This window comes from Polypterus senegalus, chromosome 5 (assembly GCF_016835505.1).
Source record: "Polypterus senegalus isolate Bchr_013 chromosome 5, ASM1683550v1, whole genome shotgun sequence".
In the NCBI taxonomy this organism is placed as follows: Eukaryota; Metazoa; Chordata; class Cladistia; order Polypteriformes; family Polypteridae; genus Polypterus; species Polypterus senegalus.
In genome coordinates, this window is record NC_053158.1 from 145,027,452 (window position 1) to 145,052,897 (window position 25,446).

At 35.3% G+C, this 25,446-nt stretch overlaps 1 protein-coding gene across 1 annotated transcript in view; it reads right to left on the reverse strand.

Moving 5' to 3' along the window:
• Window positions 1-25,446, reverse strand: part of LOC120529556 (solute carrier family 22 member 23) — a 218,734-nt gene that overhangs the window by 21,577 nt on the left and 171,711 nt on the right. Inside the window, exons 6-9 of the mRNA XM_039753451.1 lie at window positions 18,075-18,177; window positions 15,512-15,747; window positions 13,658-13,690; window positions 8,789-8,912 (exon numbers count right to left, since the gene is read on the reverse strand). Coding sequence (XP_039609385.1) covers window positions 8,789-8,912; window positions 13,658-13,690; window positions 15,512-15,747; window positions 18,075-18,177 — 496 coding nt within the window. The remainder of the gene's footprint in view (window positions 1-8,788; window positions 8,913-13,657; window positions 13,691-15,511; window positions 15,748-18,074; window positions 18,178-25,446) is intronic.

The following is a 25,446-nucleotide window of genomic DNA, read 5'->3' on the forward strand; positions in this document are numbered from 1 at the left end:
TGAATGAGGCACATTACCTACATTGTGAGAGAGTGTCAGTTACGGCACTACGGCCATGTGGTGTGTTTCCCAGAGGGTGATCCGGCTCATAAGATCCTCATTGTTGGGGACCCGAGTGGCTGGACCAGTCCAACGAGTCGCCCATGTAACACCTGGCTGCGGCATATAGAGGGTCATTTCCGGAAGGTGGGACTGGACCGCCTGTCTACCTGGGGGGTTGCAAACCAGGATCCTTTGTTGTTTTGTCGTGTAGTGGGTGCAGCAACGCACTGTACCAGTGCATGCTCTACAACTTGACTTGACTATGCAGTGTTTTATATATATTATTATGGCTAATATTTTTTTATTTTTTGCTCACTGTATGTCTGCATAGCGTGAAGTGCATATGACTTATACACATTTGTAGGTAGGTGAAAACTCAACTGCAGCATTCAAGCAAGCTCTACCTTGAAAGCACAGTCTTTCATGAAAAGAGGACATTTTGAGCAAACAAAATGACGTGCTCGAACAGAAAGTGGAAATTTGGTACAGTTCACAGTGATTGCTAAACAATGTTAAATCATTCATGTATTCTTCTTTTTTACAACTATTTTTAAGAAACTCAGCTGGTGGATGACAGTTTAGGCATGAAGGAACCAACTTGCAGAATTGAGTGCCAGATGAGTTTTATGGGCGGGAGCAGACGGAATGTAACACTACACTAAAGTTACACTAAAATTTTTATCATTATGTGGTTTTTTTAGACATTTTGTGTTAAGTCAACAACCGCATAACACACATACTGTGATTAAAACTGCCTGTTGGCTTTGGTTAAAAGCAGTGTTGAGGTAACAAAAACTGATTCCTGTTGCAAACCTACTGGAATTATCATAGTTCTTCCTTCTTTGATTTGGTTATGAATGTGTTGAGTCATGAAATAATGGAACAACTCCCCAGTTGCATGTTTTTTGCTGATAACATTGTTATGTAGCACTGAAAAGAAGGATGTGGAAAAAAAGTTGTAAGAATTGAGAAGTGTTTGGAAAATAGAGGATTGAAGATAAATCAGAAGAAGACAGAATATTTGAGTTGTATTGTTCAGAATTCAGCCTGCAGGGAGAGCTATTGAAAAGAGTGGATAAATTTAAACACCTGGGATTAGTGGTAGCCCAAGATGGAGAATTACATTCAGAGATAACTCGAAGAGTTATCCTGAATGGAACAGTTGGAAGAAAATATCAGGAGTGTTGTGTGATTGAAGAATCAATGTGAAGGTTAAAGGTAAGGTTTTTAAGACCATGTTAACTAATTCAATTACAGTATATGCAAGCATATATAAACATGAGCAGCAGGAAAAGGGCTCAGAAAGAAACGGGAAAGATGGCTAATGCTTCATCCTAGCCTAGACAGGCATCAAGTCTAAGCTCAAGGTATGGCCTTTCAGAGACTGACCTGGAACAGATAGGCAAAAGCACAAATTTCCCGGGACCTGGCACTGCTGCATCGTCTCTAGTGGGAACGAATGTGCAAGCGGGTCTGGTCAGGATAGCTCAATGATTCCAGAAGATTCATTGAAACTGAAAATGGCCTTACATTCCGTGTTGTCAACTACTCCATGTGAGCCGGGAACATCCACTTTAACGGGGCTTGCCACTTCACCCATGGAGCACGGAGAAGACCAAAACAATCTGTCTGAGCTGAAGGTAATGATCGCTGCAATGGCCACTGCTACCGCTCAAGACATAAAGGAGCTCAAGAATGATTTAAAGAAAGATATAAAGAAAGAAATAAAGATATAAGGAAAGAAATAAAGGACATACAAAAGACAAATGAGAAGCTGTTTCAGGATATTAAAGACCAGGAAAAATGTTTAAATAATCACTTAGAGGCAACCTTTAAAGGTATCCTAGAAAAAATTGAGAAACAAATACAGGAAAATGCAACTAAGTCATTCACGACTCGAACTGAAATAGCTGAACAACTGGCATCTACCGCTGACGGAAAAGCTATGGCTACAAATTCTGAATGCAAAGTACTCAGAGCCAGACATGCTGCACTGGAAGATGGATGCAGAAGGAATAATATTAGAACCGAGGGTCTCCCTGAAAATTGTGAAAATCCAAACCCAGCAAAATTCATAGCTGAACTATTCTCTAAAATAATTGGAGAGGACTTCAAATCAGACACAGACATAGCACCATCTTACCGCATACGGGGATCAAATACCTCTAAACCTAGGACTCTTATCGTGTGTTTTGAAAAATTACAATATAAATTGCATATAATGCTACTTCTCAGACAGAAATAAGAGATTATATCTGAAAACAACATATTTTCGTATTTTCCCTAATTTCTCTCCCTCAACAGCTGCTAAATGTGCCACATTTTACAACATTAAAATGGAAAGCCGAGATCATATACAGCCTCTTTTATCCTGCCAAACTGAAAGTAGACATTCAAGGCAAGCTCTACATTTTTACTTCTATGGAGGAAGCAGAAAAAGAGCTAAGAAAACTGATCCAGACACTTTTTGAAATATGACTGTGAGTCGCATCCTGTCCTGGCATGGCAAAGAAGATCTTACCAGCGGTTTGATCCACTGGCAATGATACTGGTATCGTAATTATACATCCTATTTCCTTCTCGGCCACTTTTTGTTTATGTTTTAGTTACTATTATACAGTATGTGTATATGTATGTATGTGTAATTTTTTTTTTTTGTTAAGGAGACTGTTTAACATTATACCCTTTATTTACTGTATTAGGGCTTACTATTACTATGCTTATCCAGGGCTACTGTTTAACATCATTCTCTGGGTTTCCTCTCTTAAGAGGAAAGCATATATTGTATGCTTATAGTATTTGGACTGTATTGTCAATAGATATCTATATTTTAATCCTTATACGCCACTGCTAGGTATGTCAGAGGACTGGGACTTTGTTAAGTGTGGTGTAGCCTCACGTGGGGAGGCAAAATGGGGAGCGGGGGGACTAGAGGGGGAGAGAAAAACAGCAAGTTATTTCTAATCTATCATTTTAATCCTTATAATTATAAGTGCCAACGTAACAATAGACTTCATGGCAATTACTCCTGGGAAAATTGGAAATTAAGGTCAAAGCTGTCTTATTTTAAGTTTAGACTACAAAATGACAACAAAAGTTCAGAAGCAATGTCTTCATGACTGGACTGTTAACTTTGTGAGCTGGCATGTTAAAGGTTTGAATCATGAATTAAAGAGAAAGAAAGTATTCTCTCATCTAACAGATCTAATTGCTAAAAGAGTAATTAAGCAAGGATTGTTTTCGGCTGCAGAGAGACTGGAATGGTATAATATTTCATTCCAGCTATACAAAGAAAATTAGAAATGTGGGAATTCTTATACATAGAACAATCTAATTTGTAGTATATGATCCTGAAGGAAAACATGTGATCATCATGGGTAATTTCTTTAACTTTGTGATTTTGATAAATAGCTACAAACTAAATGTGGATGATAGGGACTTCATCCAAAATGTACTTGCAACCATTCACAATGTGAACACTAATAAAATTATAATGGCTGAAGACATCTAACACTGCAAAAACAATTACAAAGTTTGCAACTGATCACAACTTATCAGATCCCTGGAGATTTCTAAACCCAAACTCAAGAGCATATTCTTTCTACTCACCAGTGCATCACTGCTACTCAAGAACTGATTATTTCTTTATAGATAATTTCTTGCCAACGATTACATCTTGTAAGTATGATGCTATTGTTAACTCTGACCATGCCCCTTTGATTATGGAGCTAAAAGAATGGTGGGGTACTAACTTTCTCCCTCTGCTTCCTCATAGGAAAAAGGACCTCCCTCCCTCATAGCCGGGTTTTGACCGCGGTGCGGCACTTCTGCCCTTCCTCCGCCATCTTGCCCTGACGTCACCCTTCCCAGCCACCCTCACGGTCCTTCCCAGCATTCCTCCACTTCCGGCTCCTCCCCAATAAAATGGCCGCGACACCATGCTTCGGCGTCGCGTTATGAATGTTTATTTTGACTGCATAACTAGACTGTGGATTATTATTTTCTGTACAATATACGGGGCTGGCGGACCCCAAAACTTTGTGCTGTCTCCTGTTACGTATTTTACACAGAGCTAATTAGTGAAATTACCAGAATAGATCAAGAACTCATCAGGTGCCCAAATGAGGCACTTCATAAGAAAAGAGAGGCTCTGCATTCAGAACTCAACCTCTTGACAACTAAAGAATCAGAACCACTTATTTTTAAATCAAGATATTATTACTATGAACATGGAGAGAAAGCTAATAAGAGTTTAGTTCAACAAATCCACAAGCAGGAAGTTCACAATGCAATCGCAGCAATCACTAACACAGACAGAAACAAAATCATTGACCATAAAAATATAATGCACACATTTAGAGACTACTATAAGTCCTTATAGTTTATTGAGTTTAAAGAAGACATGACACAACCTAATGGATTTCTGAATGCATTACGGATACCACAACTAAATACTCTCAGTGCAGAGGAATTGGATAAACCTCTATTCTATTATAATTACTAGATGCTATAAACTCACTTCAGAGTGAGAAAGCAGCAGGCCCGGATGGCTACCCTGCTAAATTTTATAAACAATTCTCAATTAAGCTAGCTCCCCTTTCATTAGCAACATTTACAGAAGATAGAGACAATAAATTTCTACCTCAAACTTTTCGCCAAGCATTAATTACGATCTTTCCTAAGCAAAATAAGGACTTATTATAATGTGCATCATACAGACAATGGATGCACAAAAAGCATTTGATATGGTTGAATGGAACTACCTTTTCACTACATTTGAGAAATGTGGGATGGCCCGAACATTTGTACATGGATCAAACTACCGTATACCAGTCCAGAAGCTTCAGTTTGTATTAACAACATTAATTTAGACTACTTCAAACTAGAACATGGTACTAGACAAGGATGCCCCCTGTCACCACTGCTTTATGCAATCGCCACTGAGCCTGGGATTATCAGAGAAGGCCTTGAACAGAACATTTTCTAAATGCAGATGATATGGTACTGTATATATCAGATTTACAAAATACTGTGCTTGCAGTTCTAACAGCACTAACAGAATTTCAAAAGATTTCTGGTCTCAGAATTAATGTAAATAAAAGTATGCTTTTTCCAGTGAATTCTCAAGCACACAATATTAGATTGGACACCTTCCCTTTTATCATTTACCTAGGGGTAAACATCACAAGTAAACATGAAGCACTTTATCAACAAAAGTTTGCCGTCTGCATGGAAAAAATTAAGTAAGACTTACATAGACTATCTACCCTTCATCTCACTTTGTTGAAAGAATTAACATAGTCAAGATGAATATCTTTCCTAAGCTTCTTTTTCTATTTCAAAACATTCCAATATACATCAATAAATATTTTTTTAAGGAATTAGATTCAACCATAACCTCATTTATTTGGAATTCAAACATCCACGTATCCAAAGGGCAACCCTACAAAGACCTAAAGCGGAAGGTAGCATGGTTCTACTTAACTTTTAATTTTATTACTCGGTGGCAAATATACATGTTATAAAAACCTGGACATTGACACAAACAGATTAACATACACAGGCTTGGTCCGCAATAGAAATAAAATCCTGCAGTACTTCTTTATATTCCTTGCTTTGTACCCCAATAAGTACAAGTCAAAGGCAATATACTAACAAACCAATTGTTCTCACTCAGAATATGGAATCAATATAGGAAGTATTTCAAAATAGAGAAAAATATTAATCAAGCTCAGACAGCATCTCCATAACATATAAAATATTTTAAAGTTCCTGGCTTTCAAAGATCCCAGAGTACAGCGGGAAAAGGATCTCTCACTCAACATCTCAGAAAAGGAGCGTAAGGTAGCAATGCACAGAATTCACTTCAGCTCCATATGTGCAAAGCATATAATTACTCAACTTAAAATTATATATTGAGCACATCTGTCTCGTTTAAAATTGTCCAAAAATGTTTTCAGTGCAAAATCCATCTTCTGAATTTTGCAATCAAGTTCCAGCCTCACTGGGCCATATATTTTGCCTGTGCACCAAATTAACATAATTTTGGAACAAAATCTTTAAATGCCTTTCAGACAGCCTTGGTGTCATAATCCCTCCTAATCTTTTAACAGCTAGGTTAGGTGTACTTCCAGATGGCTTTAAAGTGGAGAAGGACAAACAAACTGTAATTGCCTTTACTACAGCATTGGCACGTAGACTTATCTTGCTCAACTGGAAGAATCCTAACTCACCTATTTTAAGTCAGTGGGTAACCGTTGTTATATACTAACTGAAATTGGAAAAAATCTAATTCTCACTTAAAGGATCTGTACAAAACTTTTTCAAAATGTGGCAGGATCTAATCAACCTCTTTTTTATTCTATTCGTTTTTATTTATTTACTAATTTATCTAATTTAGTTATTTTTTACTAGTTTAAAGTTTTAATCTGTTGGCCTAGCTCTCTTTCTCATGGGTGGGGGTTGATTTGTTTCGAACCTAGTTTTGTTAAACTTGACTTGATTGCATAGAATGTTATTTAATTTTTAATGCTTAACAACATGAATAAAAAGAAAAAAAAATAAAGTTGTGAGGCTTTTGCTTCATTTTTTAAACACAATGTAAATATTAGAAAAAATACAGTACATCTCTCTAAAGTTAATCCAATTAAATCCCAACAAGCTCCTTTAAGCGAGTCAAATTCTTTTCAATAGAATAGATCTACCCAAACTACATAGACCTGAATCCCATTACCTGAGTCCTTGATCTGGTACCAACAGACCTTTTCAAAGAAGTCTCCAATGTCCTTATTGATAGTGTACTTGATATAGTGAACTCATCATTTGATATGGGGGTTTTCCCTGACTGCCTAAACACTGCAGTTGTTAAACCCTTGCTCAAGAAAAATAATCTTAACTCCTCTGTCTTTGACAACTTTAGACCAATTTTTAACATGTCACTTTTATGTGAGATTCTACAAAAGGCAGTAACTACGCAGCTAAATGATTACTTGAATAAACATTCTACTCTTGACAAGTTTCAGTCAGGTTTTTGAATAAATCATAGTCCAGAAACTGCACTGGTTAAAGTAGTAAATGATTTGTGGGTTAATTAATGCGGACAGAGGCCAACATCTGTTCTTGTTCTCTTAGACTTGAGTGCAGCATTTGACACCATAGACCATAGCATTCTTATAAATGCAGACAACACACAATTCTATTTCTCTTTAGGGCCTGATGGCCCTGGCTTTCTCTTCCAACGTTTTAGCTGTATGTCCAATTGGATTAGTTGTAACTTTCTCAAACTAAATAAGAAGAAAAAAGAAATCTTGGTAATTGGCAAAAATGAATATAGCAAGGGTTTCAGAAATAAACTTGATCTCTTAAGCTTAAAAGTCAAGGCAGAGGTAAAGAATTTAAGGGTAACCATTGACTCTGAGCTAAACTTTAAATTGCATATTAACCAGATTACTAGGACTGCATTTTTTCACTTAAGGAATATAGCAAAAGTTAGACCCCTTATAACTTACAAGATGCTGAAAAATTAATTCACACTTTTGTTTTTAGTCGACTGGATTACTGTAATGCAATCCTTACAGCAGTACCTAAAAAGGACTTAATTTGGTTGCAATTAATGAAGAATGCAGCAGCCAGAATCTTAATCTACTATAGGAAAAGAAATCCAAGCACATCTCGCCAGTTTAACATTATTACGTTGGTTACTAATGTCATTTAAAATTGACTTTAAAACACTACTAATGGTTTATAAAGTATTAAATAATCTTGACACTTTCTATTATTTAGAATGTCTCCCTACACTCCGAGTCGTCACCTTAGATCTTGAGTATGCTTATAATTCCAAGAGCCAAGCTTAAAAAAAAGTGGTGAGGCGGCCTTTGCTGCTATGCACCTAAAATCTGGAACACTTTACTTATAGAAATTCGGCAGGCTAATACTATGGAACATTTTAAAAAACTACTATTAAAAAACAAGTTTTTTTTAATATGGCTTTTTTGTAGCTACATTTTAGTTGTATACCTAATAGACTTTATGGGCAAAGAACTATGATATTCTTCAGGAATTCATAATCTGTGCTAATCCCCGCTATTCTTTGCTATCTTTTCTGATTCTTCTGAGATGGCAATTTGCGCCATCACCACCTGATCAAGTGACATAATGAAGGCGGACATCTCAGATGTCCATAAGACCAACTTCATCATGTGAAGCATGTAAACTAAGAGGACTGAATTAGAAACATTTATGTTAGGAAGACTGCCCAGTGGGGACTGGGTGGTCTTTTAGCCTTGGAACCCCTGCAGATTCTGTTTTTTTTTTCCCTCCAGCCTAAATTAATTTTTTTATTTTGTTTTTTTCTGTCCTCCCGTCCATCTGACCTTACCTTTTCTTTTTTTGAAAATTGTTTTAATATCATAGCTTTTCTTAATTGGTTTTCTTTTCTTATAAATTTTTTCTTGATCTTCTTGTAAAGCACTTTGAGTTATATCGTTGTATGAACATATGCTATATTAATAAATGTTGTTGTCATCATAGACTTCTTTAAAGTGTTTCATTTTGGAATAGTTTCCTCATACACTACAAGAACCAACTTTCCCATAGTAATTTCATAGTCGGTGGCAGGAACCATGAATAAAAAAATGTTAATGGAAACAAAATAGAAATTAAGCTTAACATGATTCCAGGAGCTAGTGCAAAATGTTCAAATTATGCTACTGCTACAGCTGAATCCAACTTCACAGAAAACACTTACCTGATAACTGTTGGGGCAATTTCCGCGCAGAAAAAAATGCTTAGATTTCCAACAGCATGTGATGAAAACATCCCTATGATGGAAAAAGCAATGGAAAACTTTTTGTTCATTGTTTCCTTAACATCTGGAAGAAAAAATAGAAAAAAAATTACAAGCTTTAGAAGGATTCTGTGTGATAATACAGATAATCTGAAACACTACTAGCCCTCATTTCTTTTAAATTCAGGTAACTCAGAACTGTGGAAAATTTTCAAGTATTTTAGTTGATTCCATCTTTCTTTCTTTTGAAAGAAATGTCACTTTATTCTTATTTTTGAAATACATACTCTTAATATACAAATATAACAGTTCATTCACTATACTTTATATTCTTATTTAGGTACATCATGAAAACAACACTTTTAGCTTGAAAGTTAAAAGAATTTCTAACTAGGGCTATATAGCTCAAAAAACAAGAATGCATGGTCAAGTAACAAAATTATGAAAAAGCAATAAAAATTAAAGATAACAATGAATAAAAATAAAAGAAAGCATTCTATAAAAAATAAAATAAAACATAAGGTTATCAAAAAGCATTAAAAAAAAATGAAAATGAAAAAAGGAAATCATACTTTAGTATTTTCAGCTTTGCAACACTACATATAATACTATAAAGTGTAAATAATTTCTGCCATACTTGTGTCACTTATTATATGGGCAATAAAGAACCAAAATTAGCAAGAGCACAACATAAGATTTCAAAGAATACACATAAAACACATATCCTTTTTTCCTTCTTCTATTATTTCAACAATGTGAACAAACAATGAATAATGTATTTCGTCAGAAGTAGAAACTCAAAAAAAAAAAAAAAAATCTCAAGTCACATAAAAAGGAAGCCTTTGATATCCAAGAGGAGTATGTGTATTATTTATGAATGCCCTAGAGGGGGCTTGTGGTGGGTTTATTTAGGTTGCCAAAACTTTAAACTCCATCTGTTATAAATAAGTGTGTGTTGCCCAGAGGTTTATCTTCTCCAGAAACTCTCTCACTTGGAGTTTGCATGGTAACAGGAATTAATACTGGCACAATTCAGAAATGTTTAACCTCTAGTTATGTACAGTATGTTTATGGATAGAGGTTTTTTGTGATTTAGTATTTTACTGTCACTGTATTATAGTTATAAATACACATAAGCACATATGAGCATGTAATGAATGAAGCGTGCTATATACAGATACATTACTGAAATATACAGTAAATGAAATCCTTTCCAGTGTTGCATTTCCTGCAATGTTGCATAATCCAAACAACAGTACTAAAAATTTATGGCTTAAAAGTCATGCAAGTACTGTTTACACACTATACCAAAAAAAGGGTCGGGTGGGGGGTAATCAAAATTGTGACCTGTAACACTTAGCAATTGCCAGATGCTGACATTTGTACTTAATTTAGATAAAATATGAGCATAGACTTAAAACGCAGTATTTTGTTTTTTTTTTTACTTCAAATTTTAACATATCAATAATATATATATTTTAGAGATGAGTAAGCCAACTACAGTTATGTATTAAGTAATTCATCTAACATTCATATCCTAATCTCCCTTCTTATCAAATAGGAAAAAGCAAAAGCCGAAGGTAATATAACAAAAAATAGTATAAAAAATGAAAAAAGGTCAACGTTCACTGTGGACCATTTATAAATATTTTTTTCAAGCACTCACATTTATAATTTCCTTGATATTTGCAGCAGTAGTATTGTTACATGTACACAGTACAGTAAAATTCTTATTTGCGTGTCCAACCAACATGCTTCACAGTGAGGCAGCTATTAAAGAATTCTGATAATTTATTCTTTATAAATAATAATTTATTCTTTTGAAATGGAGAACTGAGATTTCTAGTCTCTATCGAAAGAGCAAAGTAATTTTACAAGGCACTCTGAGTGGGCAGAAATGTTAAATGCCTAATTAAAATAGAAAATACAGCTTTTGGCTATCTATAATGTGCACTTGTGTCTCTTCTACAAAATTGTTCCAATTTTTTTTTTTGTTACAACGGACACATGAGAGTCATTTTTTGATGTCATTAATTTCCGTGTTCTGAATATGTTTTGGTACATCATGTGAATTAAGCGGTTCATTTTGGGGTAGCACGTTGAGTATAGAAATCTGCCAAGACCACATTTTTCTGTGTAATAACATAACACAGAATATTCTCAAATCTGTTTTACACTGTTTAGAATCATGACAACATTGGTCACAAGGCAAGAAACGGCCCTAGACAGGAAGTTAATACATCACTGGACCCTCACACTCACACAGTTCCAGTCTGTAATCACCAATGAACCTAAAAAGCACATTTTGTAGGGATGTGGGAGGAAAACCCACATGCAAATGGGAAGAATATATGCAAACTTCACAAAAAAATTAAGAGCTTACCGGACATCATCTCGGGACACTAAATATGTAAGGTGGTAGCAATAACCTCTGTGTCAGTTGAGGTTATAAGAACAAAAGAAATTTGACCAAGGAGGGGAGAACATTCAGTCCTTCAGGCTTGTTTGTTTAGATAACAGCTAAGCTGTCCCAAAATTCCTCATCTTGATACTTCTTAAAGGTTACCAAGGTTTCTGCTTCAACTACATGGCTCAATAGTTTGTTTCAGATTCCCACACCTCTGCATAAAGATGTGCTTCCTGGCTTCAGTCCAAAATACCCTTCCCTTTAATTAATCTTTGAGTATGCAACTGTTAAGCTGAAATAATTCTTCTGAATCTATTTTTATCTATGCCATAAGTTATTTAAGTTTTAATACTTAAATACTATGCTTACAATATAGAAGTGTTATAATGTGGCTGTTCTGATACTATTCTGCTGGAAAAAGTGTAGTAATCTTTATACAACTGTACTGACTGAAAATAATGTACTGTACTGATCTTTACTTATGTGCACTACAGCCTATAACTGTAACATGTAAATGAAAAGTATCACATTTACTATTTATTTTGAAATACAGTATGTTCTTTTTTGGTATGTAGTAGTGATAATGTATTCAATGAACAAGTACAAATAATAAAGACTGGCTGTACAGGGACATCTTGAACTACTAAGCTCTCTTATAACAAAACATATTTGTGAGGAAACATACTCTAAATCACATCATTTTCTTTACAGTGAAATATATTAATTAGTCTACTAGGCAAATGCTTAAATGCACTACTTCAAAAAATGATTTATCTTTAAAAAAGTACATGCTGTAGTATTATAAATCTACTATATAATAAAACACTAAGGCCTGTGCGTCCAGTTCCTCCGGGCAATCTGAGTGGACCTTTTGGCTTTGGTGACATGACAAAAGGGGAAATGTGAGTGTGAGACACATGAGGAGCAGTAAAGGCATATGAGGCATGCTGAGAGAATTGCTTTCAAAGATGGTGCTTATAAAACTGGACAGGAGGTGAGAAAGGTGCCTCGAAGAGAAGCAGGCTTTACAGGAACGTGCTTGGGAGAGGAAGAATTAGTGAAGAGATGTTCACACTCACAAATATAGAGGGAAAGGAGCTGAAGATACATGTGGGGCAAAAGATAAAATTATTCAAAAATAAATGTTAATACCTGGATAGCATAGCATAGTTAATATTGACTCCTAAGATCTGCATTTATAAACAGCAAGCAGCCCGTTTTACCACCTTTTGACCAGATATTTACATACAAATACTTAATATTTTATATATTATTCAAACTGAAAATTGAAACCGATTACATTTTTAGATGGCATAGTGCTTATATTTTTGTCAAAAACACTATTACAACTGTAAGAATGTATATGCCAACAAAAAAATAATACAAACAAAACCTTTTTTTGTCAATAGATGGAACTTTTCTTCAAACATTAGCTAAGTAACATCACTATTTTATGAAATGTTTTAATTGCTACCTAAATGCTGTAATTATGCTTCAAGGATCAAAAGTGAGATGAGTTCTTACTACAGTACATATTTTAAAGAATTACACCACAAAATGTTTTTAATGTGCTCCAGAATCCCAATGATTATTAATCTTATTCTTTTAGCAATTACATTTAATTAGTCTGTTGATTCACTTTACACACAAGTGGCACAGTGGTTACACCAAGTCACTGCTTTTATAGAGTGGATGAACAGAACGAAAATTTATTCTGTGTGGAAAAACAGTGGCATAGTGGTTGACCGCGTAGCTTTGAAACTCAGAAAGGCTGAGGTTCTAATCCCAGTCCCTATGGACCAGACAAGTTGTCCCTGTGTTATCACTTTCCTCCAATATCCTAATGATTTCACTGTAGGACTAGAATGAGTGCACCTTGCTGGAATTGAGAAAATTGAATGGGTTACGAATATAGACAGATTAGCGGATCAACCACCATCACATCAGACACATCCCAGAATGGAAACAAATATTTCCTCGTCCAAAACTGCCCATGAATGTCTTGAGGGAAATCAAAAGGTCAGCCTGTTAATGTGATAGCAGACACTCATATCATCTTTAAATGCTGACAGCTTCAAGAGTTCATCTAACTGAGTGTCATGGCATAAAATGTTGCCAGCTGAGCACAAAACAGCATATTTTTTTCAAAAGAGGGAAAATTAATTTCAGTCTTCTGAAGGGCCAAGATGTTGCTCTTTGAAATGTATTCTGTATTATTTTGGATATTGTCCATCCTTTTCTTGTTAGGAAGAAACAACCTTGCTCTATGTATTGGGGAAGAGATCTCTTTTCACTTGAACAGCCAGGGAAAATTCAACCTGAACAAAGACATCTACAGCAACCTTCCAAATACATACTTGATAGGCAACAGATAATTATATATTAAATATTAATATTTACAATGTATTCCAGCAGTGACATACCTGTATCCTGGAATAGGTTGTATTTTCCAATCACTTCATTCACATTCATAAAGACAAGAGAAAAAAGAAAAAAAATATAATATTTTATGAATAAGCACTTTTACATTTCAGTAATAAAATCTGCATTTAACTTGTTCAGAGGCATAGCAATTTACTGTATTTAACTTTGATAAATGGACAATTTTTTATGCAATTTTCCAAAAACAAAAAAACATTATGAATGAAGGTAGCACTGGAAAAAAATGTAGCAGTACTTCAGGCACACCTTATACCCGATTATCCAGTTACACAAATTTCTAGAAGATGTTTCGTCTTTACAGGTGATATAAATAAAAGCCAGATCCTGCATACATGTAGAGACATAAACAATAAGGCAATTAAAGTAAGCAAAGTAATAACTGTTTCATCGCTCTTTTTGTCTCTCAATAGATGTCAGACCATTATTGGCGTTTGCCCATTATGCCCCTAAAATCCCTCCCTCCACCTTTGTATGACAGACAAACCGGTTCTAGGTAATAATCTGTTTTACTGTGTTAGGTACTCAGTCTTAGTATTAATAATACAATTTAATAACATACAGCGCAGTTTACTATCAAATACAGCTATTGTCAATGACTGCCAAAGTCACAATGGATTTTCAGTATGTAAATAAACTGAGGTTTAATAAGGTAATATATATAGAACACAATGAAAAAATGACTGACATGTTAAATAAAAATGAAGCAGCGGTGCAATTTTGGGTTTGAATGAAGACACGTTCATCCCATGTCCACATACTGTTCCTTCCCACATCTCAAAGAATGAAGATTAGGACAACTGTCGTCTCTTAGTTGGCCCAGTTTGAGTGAGTGAGTGAGTGTTACAGTGGACTGCTATGGACTGTATACCATCAAGGTTTATTTCCTGCCCGACATCCAATGCTGTCAGGAGATTTACTACCTTCCCCATGATTCTGAAATGGATGATTAGGTTACATACTGTAATGGTTTCATGAATATTAAATGAAAAATCCAAAGCTTAAAGCAGCCAATTTAAAAAAACAATGAACTTCAAAATAGAGATATGCCACTCTCCACGTCTAGGCTTTGTGTGCGAGGGAGGTCTTGAAGAAGCAAAATACTCTAGAAGGTTATGAATGCGGAATATTTAAGCATAGTATTATGGTGTAGAGGAGATTATAGCATTATAAAGTAGATTAATGGGAGCATGGAACCAAGTACTATGTATGGTTCTAGTTACCCAGCTATACGTCAAAGGAGTCAGAAAATTGCCATCTGCCTGATTGAAAGAACAAAACATGAAAAGAAGACTATTAGGACCTTATATTCCTGAAGAAAATATTAACAGCATTTTCTTATTTTTTTAAGCTATAGGACTACCTCAGGGCAAATAAAAATGAAAAATAGGCAAGCACCAGAAAGTTTTTGTTTATCGATAGCTTTTACTGTGAGAATAAGTTATCTTAGCATAGCTGCTGATCTTTGTTTTTATATATATACAGTATATATAATAAAAGAAAATCTTGAGACAAGACTATTGGCAAGAGATTTTTTTCAAGTCCCGCAAAATGAGAGTATTGTCAAAAGAATTTTTTAAGTCCCGCCCTCCCCTCAACCATTTCACCTCTCATTCGAGGAAATGCTTTTGTCAAACACAGTTCCTCTGCTCTCAGCTCTTATGAATTTTTACGTTTTCCTCACTTAAAAACCACTGGTATCCTGGCTTTCACATTTTTTGGATTTGGAAAACTATCAAGTATTTGTATAAAAATCAAGCTTCATACAGATATCACTTGACATGAAATCAACTTTGCACCATACATATAAAGTTCTCTTGAGTAAAGTAGGGACTCACAGTTAAGCAGGCCCAGCTGCAATAAGGACGCAAGGGCTGTCAGGATTGTAAACATCAGCAGACCTCCTCTGCGGCCAAGGAATCCAACAGCTGGACACATGGCAAGACAGGAAGCCACGGCAATGCCAGCTGTGATGTAATAAAAAGCGTAGAAATTTTGGAACAATGTGGGAGTCTGTCCTTCATGGCCCATCATACTTCTTGCAAAACAGTGGTGGATCCCAAAGCCAGTCAGCCTATAGAAAGCAACAATAACATCAACTTCAAACACAACTTGGACTTTGACATTTGAGTCAGAAAATGCTATTTCGATGGTCATTCTGCAGCAGCTTTGGGTAACATGTGAGAAGTGTGGTTAAATGTTGCCAGTGCACATCCCAACATCCCTACACTAACACTGGGAATTTAACTTTACATGCTTGTGTCCAACTATATCTGTGAATAACACTTATTCACATAAACTGATATGTGTAAAAACATTTGGTTTAAAACAGTGCTTGATTTAGTGACCTATAGTTTAATGAATCTGGGCAATATACAATCCTTGTTTAAAGAGCATTTGAAAACACTGAAAGGACCTCTGTAATGTTTTAAACAAACTAAACTACTGAAATATTTTACATCTATGAACATGACACCTTTGCAAGTAAGACACTCATAAAATCATCAAAATGTGCAGGCCATAATACATTGGTGTTAAAATAAACTAACATAAACATACTAACATACAACTCATTAACACTATAATAACTTAAGTTGGAAGCCACAGAGTAAACATTTTGAAAATGACCAGAAAAACAGATGATGTACATCCTTAGGTAAAATAAACATTGATTACAAACATGCCCTGGTAAAGAAACAGGATCATTTTCTGGCCTCCTTAGCACTATGTTTACTATAGGAAAAAGAAACCAAAATGTTGAAAAATGTAGATACTAAAATGTCATCATAAATACAGTAATCAAATTATGTCTAGTGTCCACTGCTGTACTGAAGTAGATGTAGCACATCTTTCCTGTGATATGTTTTGAAACCATCTCCAGCGCACAGCCCAATGTTACAATTGGGAAAGAAGAAGCATGTTTCTTTGTGCACTTTTCTTATAATATTTTTTCTGTTGTTTGTGTATGAGAGGGCAGAATGTCACTACCTAAACCACACTGAATTCTTTGTCTGAGAGCCGCTTAGGATTATTACTAAGGAGGTTAATGCTAATTTACTATAGTGTAGACAATTACACAGTAAAGAACACCTATAAAAAACGTTCCATGTAAGGTTTCAATCAATTTTCATTCTTAAAATGCCTTGTAATAACAAAGCTTAAATAAATGGCTTTAATGAAGTGGTGTAAACTGAAGTCTGCACTTAGGCTGACAAAGTACATACAAGGGTCATTCTAATAAAATATATGCATATATAAAAAAGTGAAAATTCATAGTACATGGATATAAAAAAAATATTTAAGGGCATTTTACAAACAGTTGACAATACTGGTACCTATGAAAACAGCAAGCATTTGTATGCAGCTTTTAAGTGAGTGTTGTTAAGTGCAAAATTGAGCTCTGCTTCTGTGATAATATATAATGGAAACAGAGTACAGTTTTAAAGTGCTGATGGGGTTAAAAAAAAAAAAAAAAAGGAAAAAGTCAGCAATGTTTTGGAATTGTGATAATGTAAAAAATATTGTACATTTAGGAACAAAAAATAAGGAAAAAAGAAATAAAAAATAACTTAGCAGTGGAAAAAGAATCCTCATGCAGTGGAAAAGCTTTATTGAAAAATATACCAAATACACATTTCTAAAACTGTTTGAAATTGTTCATTTACTTATGGCATGACCTGTACATAGAAGCAAAAAAAGAGAGAAAAAATGGAGATTGTTAGAGGTATGTCATTAAAAAAAATAACTTTCAATAGAAGAAACAAAATCCTCATCAATTTTTGTATTTTAAAGAAATTGTTAAGACCCAGGAACAGACAGCACCACATGAGCTTGCAGGCCATGGAAAGCCCACTCCTAATTACTGGTCTGAAATAGCAAATGCAGAGCAATGAAAATTAGTTTATTGGGGTGAGCAACAAGCTTTGGAAAGATGCTACTCAGTAAGAAGACCGAATAATGTATTATTTAAGTGTAGTGATACATGACCCATAAAAGATTGAGTTTAAAAATCTGTCCTTTGCTAGTGTTATAAAAACTATTAACTAGAAAAGAAAGACACATTAGATGGGGGGAACAGTACATCTACACAAACAGCTTTGCAATAGCAAAGCATTCTTATCTTATTTTAAGGAATTGCATGGAGAGCATCCAATAATGTGATACCAGACTGTTTATTTGCATTTTTTTGCAAACCCCAGCTTCAAATACCTTTTAATTCAGTGATTGACCAACTGCCTACCATCATTAAAATGTTACCAGATACACCAACCTGTCTTCTATAAGTACAGATGCATACTTCAATACCATACTGTGTAGTTATAGGAATAATAAACTATTTAACAAGACATATCTTGAAATGTGTCTTATTTTTCACTCAAAAGGCTTTAGGTAAATACTTACGAATTTACACAAAGGACTAATATGTTCTTCCATAAATTTCTTGTTCCCACCACTCTAGCGATGCAGGTCTTCTTGGGTTTCTTAGGAAGATCCTTTTCTAGTTCTGGTAAAACCAAAATATGATTTTTGCTCATCAAATAAAGATGCCATAAAATGTCAACAAAAAATCATAAGAGGAAAATCAACTGTGCTTCAATGGAACCAATAAACAATACATGTAAAATAAAAGCAGAAAAGCTGAAAAAAATAAGCAACTTTAAAATTGGGTCCATGCAGACCAAGAAAATGTCAGTAATTTATTATGATTAAAGTATGGTTTATAAAAGAACAAGCTCAATAATACAATAAATGTAATTATGCAACCCTGCTAATGAACTTATAAAGAAAGATGGACAAAAAGCTTAGCAGGTGCCAGGCTTAAAATATAGCATTACTGACAATGGCATGTCTGGTATAGTTTGCTTATTTTTTCCTAATAAATATTTCCTTTTACCTACTGTGTTTTTTTTTACATGATTTCAGTTACAAAGCAATAAACAATGGCTAAGCATAGTATGTGAGCTGCATATTTAAAGCTTTTCTATGTCATGATCCATATTTAATTTCATTAAGGTTGAATGAAATTAGCTTTAGACATACACTACATTGCATATTCGACTAGCATGTCCACCTATGATTATCAGAGTAGGCAGGCCATGTCATTCAGTAACTTTTATTTAAATATTTTTTTTTCTAGCAGACTCCAGAAATTAAAGAAATAAGAAATCATGTCATGACTATTAACTCTGTGGTCAAAAAGAAGTCTGTTTTTAACATATTGATAAGAGTTCAAGGGAAAAAATTCTTTATCTAATGTGCTAACTTTTGCAATATTTTATAATTGTGCATAGCTTTCATATCTTTCTTTTGATTTTTTCGTAAATGATTTTCTTAAACCACTTTTTTAATTTTAGGGTCATGGAACACTGAAGTGCATCCATGGAGCAAAGGGCAAAAACCAATCCTGTGTGGGATTTATCTCTTTATTGCAGGCACACTCACATACCTATAGCTACATATCTAGGGCTATTTTAGGGTCTCCAATCAACCTAGCCTTCAAGTCTTTGGAATGTAGTAGTAAACTGGAATTTGTGGAAAAAATCCCAAAATGAATGTGTGAATTCGCTGAAAACAATGACCTACTAAGATTCAAAGCCAGTCTTCAATGGCTATGAGAAAGCATTGCTTAGAACTTCACTGCAGAGTCATCCTTAATTATGTTTCTAAAACCATCTTAAGTAAAGCAGAGACTTTATGCTCAATCAGTTTAACGTGTTAGTGAGATCATATATTTATTTTCCGGAGCAATTCTAGTCACCATGCTGCAATAATGTACAGCAGCTCTGGAGACTGTGCAGAGAAAAGCAATGAAGTACATTTCAGCACTAAAGGGTCTGTCCTTCTCTGACAGGCTGAGGGAATTAAACGTCTTTAGTTGTGAGCCTGGATGAATGTGTCAGAACCTAACACAAGGCTTTGAATTTTTCGAATACATGAATAAAACTGAAACATCAAAATTCTTTCAGTAAAACGCATATTTAATAACACCAGTAGAAATTAAGAGGAAAGTAATTTTAAGACTGAAGCAAAGAAGCGCTTCTTCAGACAAAGGCTTGTGGGAATCTGGAACTTGGAAGTAGTAACCTTGAAAACGTTTAAAAAGTACTTGGATGAGATGTTGGGGCAACTTAGCTATTAGCAAATCAGATGAGCTTAATGGACTAAATGATTTTCTGTCATTTGTGAATCTTCTTATGTTTTAATAACATAATACGACTAGAGAGCAGCCTCATGGAACAACATACATCATACGCTAAAATGGAATAACAAACTATGATGTGTCCAGTAAGATGGTTGTAGCACTAAGCATCTTTTAAAACTAAGATTTTCAAAGCATACTGCAGGCACCAATTATGTGGCTCATACTGATGATAGATTTAACTGTCAAGTTCATATAAGCTGTGGCACATAATCTAAGAACACAACCAATGTATCACATGCAATCTTTCATATGGTATAACATATCGGTCAAGTTCAAATGGCATAGTTTAACAGGTAACAAAATCTTACTAAGATTAGATTCACTTAAAAAGTTTTCCATTTTCTTTAACTCCTCCTTTCTTTTCATGGGTAACTTTAAACTACTCTAACATACCAAAGACATCTTAATAGGCAAGTCTAATCTGGCCAGAATGAGTGAGCAGTAAGGTGTGTACAGTATGCTGTCAAGGGCTGGTTCATGCCTTGCTAATATTTTAATTACTACTGCTTCAATACAATTTACAAATGCAGTGTGCTATGATTCATTGCTAAAATTTTAAAGTCCATTAAAAAAATAAATATATAGGCTTAAAAAGGCCAAAAATCAAACTATAAATTGTCACATTTAAAAAACTAGTCTTAACTGAAAAAGAATATCACCATTATAATTGAAAAAGATAATGCCATTAAGAGGGAAACAAATCACATTAGCAGGCAGTTAGTTGCAAATATAATTATCATATACATTTATGACTTTGCAAACAATTAATCTACACTCTTTAATGTAGAAATATGACTTAACTATTAACTTATAATTGGCTTTCATTGCTTGATGATTTAGTTAAATTGCTTCACTCATTCATTACCAATTTGTGTATGTGGAGTACATTTTCACTCAGCCTACTAACTCTTTGCTGGCAGCACCTAGCTCATTTCCTTATATCACTTATTTTATATTGTTAAACTATTCATCCTCCAGAAATCTCTGATTTAAATGAGATGTTGACAGGGTAGCAGTAAAAGTTGTGTTACTCTGTGATAGTAAAAGAGGGGCCACCGAAAACAGGGCAGAAAACAACTTTGAAACATTAGATATGTTATTGGTTGTTAGTTGATTAGGCACTGGTTCTGGCCAAAGAAACATCATCTTGCCCATAAAAAAGGGCTGGCTAACACCTGAGAAATGCTTAAGTTTGTTGAAAAATCAGGTTTAAAGATTATTTCCACACTGACATACATAAAAAGAATGTGAAGATTCTAATGCTCTCTTTATTTTTTCTGTATATGTATACAGTACAGTATATACATCTCTCTATTATGAAAAAAAAAAATCCTGTAGAAGGGAATGACTAGGAGACGATACGTGATCTTCTTCTAAGATCACGGAAGACAAATAAAAGACCCACGAGATTAAAGATTGCGGGGATATAGAACATGAGATTCTTGCAAGACACGCCCTACTTACAAGCAATATCAGAGCCCGGCCAGCAAAAAAAATCAGTAGTGTAAAGGGAAGCAGCACACACAGATACAGGGCTCTCAGTGCATATAAAGTGTATAAAGGACAATACGTTATAAATGAAACGTTGACGACTAAAAGATCGCATTAGCGCAAACAAAAGGAAATTAATCATCAGGACCAGGTGTGATTGAAAAAATAGCAAGACAAAGCAAGGTCAAAAATAAAAGGCAAAGAACAGAAAACAAAGTCTTTTCGCAATCGAATCATTCAATGTACAAAATGTAGATTTACACAATAATGGAACATACGCTATGAGAATCTGTGGTCCCGCAACAGTTAAGGCAATGACAAGTTTAATTTCAAAGAAAAAACTATTCGGTCAGGTGTATATTTATGATATCAGAGAAGCAAGCATAACGCAAGCAGCAGAGACACGAAGTGGCAAAAAGGAGAGCTGCTGTACAGGCTTTAAATTGATTGACCCCCCTGCCCTTCACAACGCGAGCAGTGTTATACGTCCTGCAAGAAAGAGATTTAACCACGCCTGGGACTGGAAATAAAGGACAATTATTGTTTTTACAAAATCACACGAGACAAGGCAGTGAGCCATCATTTAAAACAAGTCCACAGACATCTAACCTAGCAGTTGTTGGATTGCATTTGGCAGACAAGCATCATGTGCTCCCAGCTCTTAAAACAACGACATGCGACAAGCAAAACAGGCAGATTGCAAGCAGCAAAAAGATAGCAGATGATCCGACAGCATATCCTTATATGCCCCCCCTTCACAACGCGACCAGCATTATACGTCTGGCGAGAAAGAGATGTAAATAAAGGACAAGTACTGTTTTTACAAAAGTTTTTAAAGTAAAAGTGAAAATAATGCATTTGTAACAATTCCCATGAAAATAACAATCTCTTTAAATTGTATATCCGGTAAACCAAACATGGGATGGGCGAGCGAAGCAAGCAGGAGGCAGAGCCCCCAAGTGTATGTATATATAAATATTGGGAGGTGAAGGTCTGTGATATGGTTTGTATTTTTGTAGCTGGAAATCCACAAAGGGAGCAAATGAATCACGTATCTTAAAATAGTTTTTTATTCCTAATCTTTTGATTCCTACCAGAAATCATCATCAGAGGAAAATGTCCAGCTACAAATATATACATACATACATACATACATACATACACTTTTTAATCGGCGTATAGCATCAAGTCAATGGAACTTCTGGGATATTGATCTGGTCAGTTAAGTAGCAGAGGGGGTTGTTAATCAGTTTCAGCTGCTTTGGTGATAATGAAATTAACAACAGGTGCACTACAGGGACAACAATGAGATGACCCCGAAAACAGGAATGGTTTAACAGGTGGAGGCCACTGACATTTTTCCCTCCTCATATTTTTCTGACCGTTTTTTCACTAGTTTTGCATTTGGCTATGGTCAGTGTCACTACTGGTAGCATGAGGCGAGACCTGGACCCTACACAGAGGTTGCACAGGTAGTCGAACTTCTCCAGGATGGCACATCAATACTTGTCTTTGCCAGAAGGTTTGCTGTGTCTCCTAGCACAGTCTCAAGGGCATGGAGGAGATTCCAGGAGACAGGCAGTTACTCTAGGAGAGCTAGACAGGGCCATAGAAGGTCCTTAACCCATCAGTAGGACCGGTATTTGCACCTTTGGGCAAAAAGGAACAGGATGAGCATTGCCAGAGCCCTACACAATGACCTCCAGCAGGCCACTGGTGTGAATGTCTCTGACTAAACAATCAGAAACAGACTTCAGGCAGGCCCTGTGCTCACTGCATGGCACCAAGGAGCTTGACTGGCATTTCCCATAGAATACCAGAATTGGCAGGTCCACCACAGGCATCCTGTGCTTTTCACAAATGAGAGCAGGTTCTTCCTGAGCACAACTGACAGACATGGAAGGGTCTGGATAAGCCGTGGAGAATGTTGTGCTGCCTGTAACATCATTCAGCATGACCGGTTTGGTGGTGGGTTAGTGATGGTCTGGGGAGGCATATCCATGGAGGGATGCACCCAATGGCACCTTGACTACCATTAGGTATTGGGATGGAATACTTGGACCCATTGTCAGACCCTATGCTGGTCTTGCATTCCTCCTGGTGAACGACAATGTCCGGTCTCATGTGGCGAGAGTATGTATACAGTTTCTGGAGGATGAAGGAGTTGATACCATTGACTGTCCCTCATGCTCGCCTGACCTAAATCCAATAGAACACCTCTGGGACATTATGATTTCGACAAATATATATTATATATATATATATATATATATATATATATATATATATATATATATATATATATATATATATATATATATATATATATATATATATATATATATATATATATATTATATATACATATATATATAATACTGTATGTAGATAGATAGATAGATAGATAGATATAACCATTACCTATTTTTTTCCATGTTAGAGACAGATACATTACATGGTAAAGTAACTCCTTTTAACTGTATTCTAAATGAGAAGACTGTGGGACACACAAGCATGAAGATTGGAAAATATTTAACTTTTTTTCTTTTTTAATCTCTGTTTAGTTCTGGTGAAGGTTGCAGAGAAATGCAATGTATCATGATGACTCCTGGCTCAATTTAGGAATCACCCTGAGGGTGGAAGCTAGTCCATTAAAGGGAGACCTACACACTCCAGGTCAGTTTAGTATAATGAAACATCCTGACAGCATAACCTTGGGCTTTAGGAAGAAACCAAAATATAAACAATACAACAATCCAGGGAGAATAAGCAAACTGAAAAGTGATTCACATGTTGAATTGTGACAACACCACCCTTTGACTCAACTTTTATGTCATCACATGAATTTATCCATCCTTGAATTAAATTTCCAACCTGCTTCTCTAGATCAGGTAATGGGAGACAGTGTCCATTGTGTCCAGTAGACACAAAGTGGAAAAAAACACTGTTGGTGGCATGGAGATTTTTTTTTAACCACACAAACACCCTCACCTTCATTCAGTAACATTAATTATGGTAACCTTACAAGTTAATCTTTGCGATAAGGGAGAAAAAACAACTGGAGAAAGCCATATGTTGAGAGGAGGAGAGCATGCAATAGCTACACTGCCGGTGCCAAGGCTGGGACTCAAACTAAAAATTCTGTAAGTGTGAGGCAAATCACTATGCCACCCAGCACAAGAATAAAAAGTCCTTTAGTTAAGATTCATTTAACGCTTCTTCCTTAATCTCCACTTTTTCAAAAAAGGAAATTAGAAGCAATTAATTAATAATTTTTAAAAATTTTAAATTAAGAGGCAGTATTTATTGGATTTTTTTCTGGTTGTTATAACTGCATCAAGTTGTTGGTAGTGATGTTGGATTCTGACAACCCTACTGACAACCACCACCCCTTGGCTGTATTAAACAGATTACACTTGATTAGAAACATTTTACTAAACATTTATGGTACAAATTTTTCCAATCATGTACCTTTCAGTAATGGTCAAAAACTTCCATTTTAGAAAATGTCAAAATCACTTCAACTTCACTATAGATTATAGCTAAAAATCAATGTAAAGCAAAAGTGTATTTATAAACATTATCAAAAACCTGTATAATACAGACCTATAGCATATGACCTGTTAAATTTTACTGAGAGGCTGACACTAGTATGAAAATTCATCTTTAAGCAAGAGCACACAGCCAAACTATATTCAGGTGACTCAACAACAAAAAGATCAATGTCCCTGGATAGACCCGTCAAACTCCTGACCTCAGCCTTAAAAGGAATCTGTGGCAAAAATGCTAATGAACGATACATTTCTGCATCTAAGCAGTCTGAGAGAGCTGGGGTGAATGTGCCAAGAAGAAATGTGGGAAAATGACCTCCAAACAGAGCATCAAGTTAGTAGACATTGGAGTTTAAAACTGAAAAATATAACAGATACTAAAAAATGACCCACCAAATATTAACGAAGGAATACACAGTATATTATAGGTATATTTTGTGAGGGATGGCTGGGGCGCTTACTTGGTCGGGAAGAGTCCGTAATGAAAGGACCAGGGGCAAGAGTGTGCTCAGGGCATTATCTCCCTCAG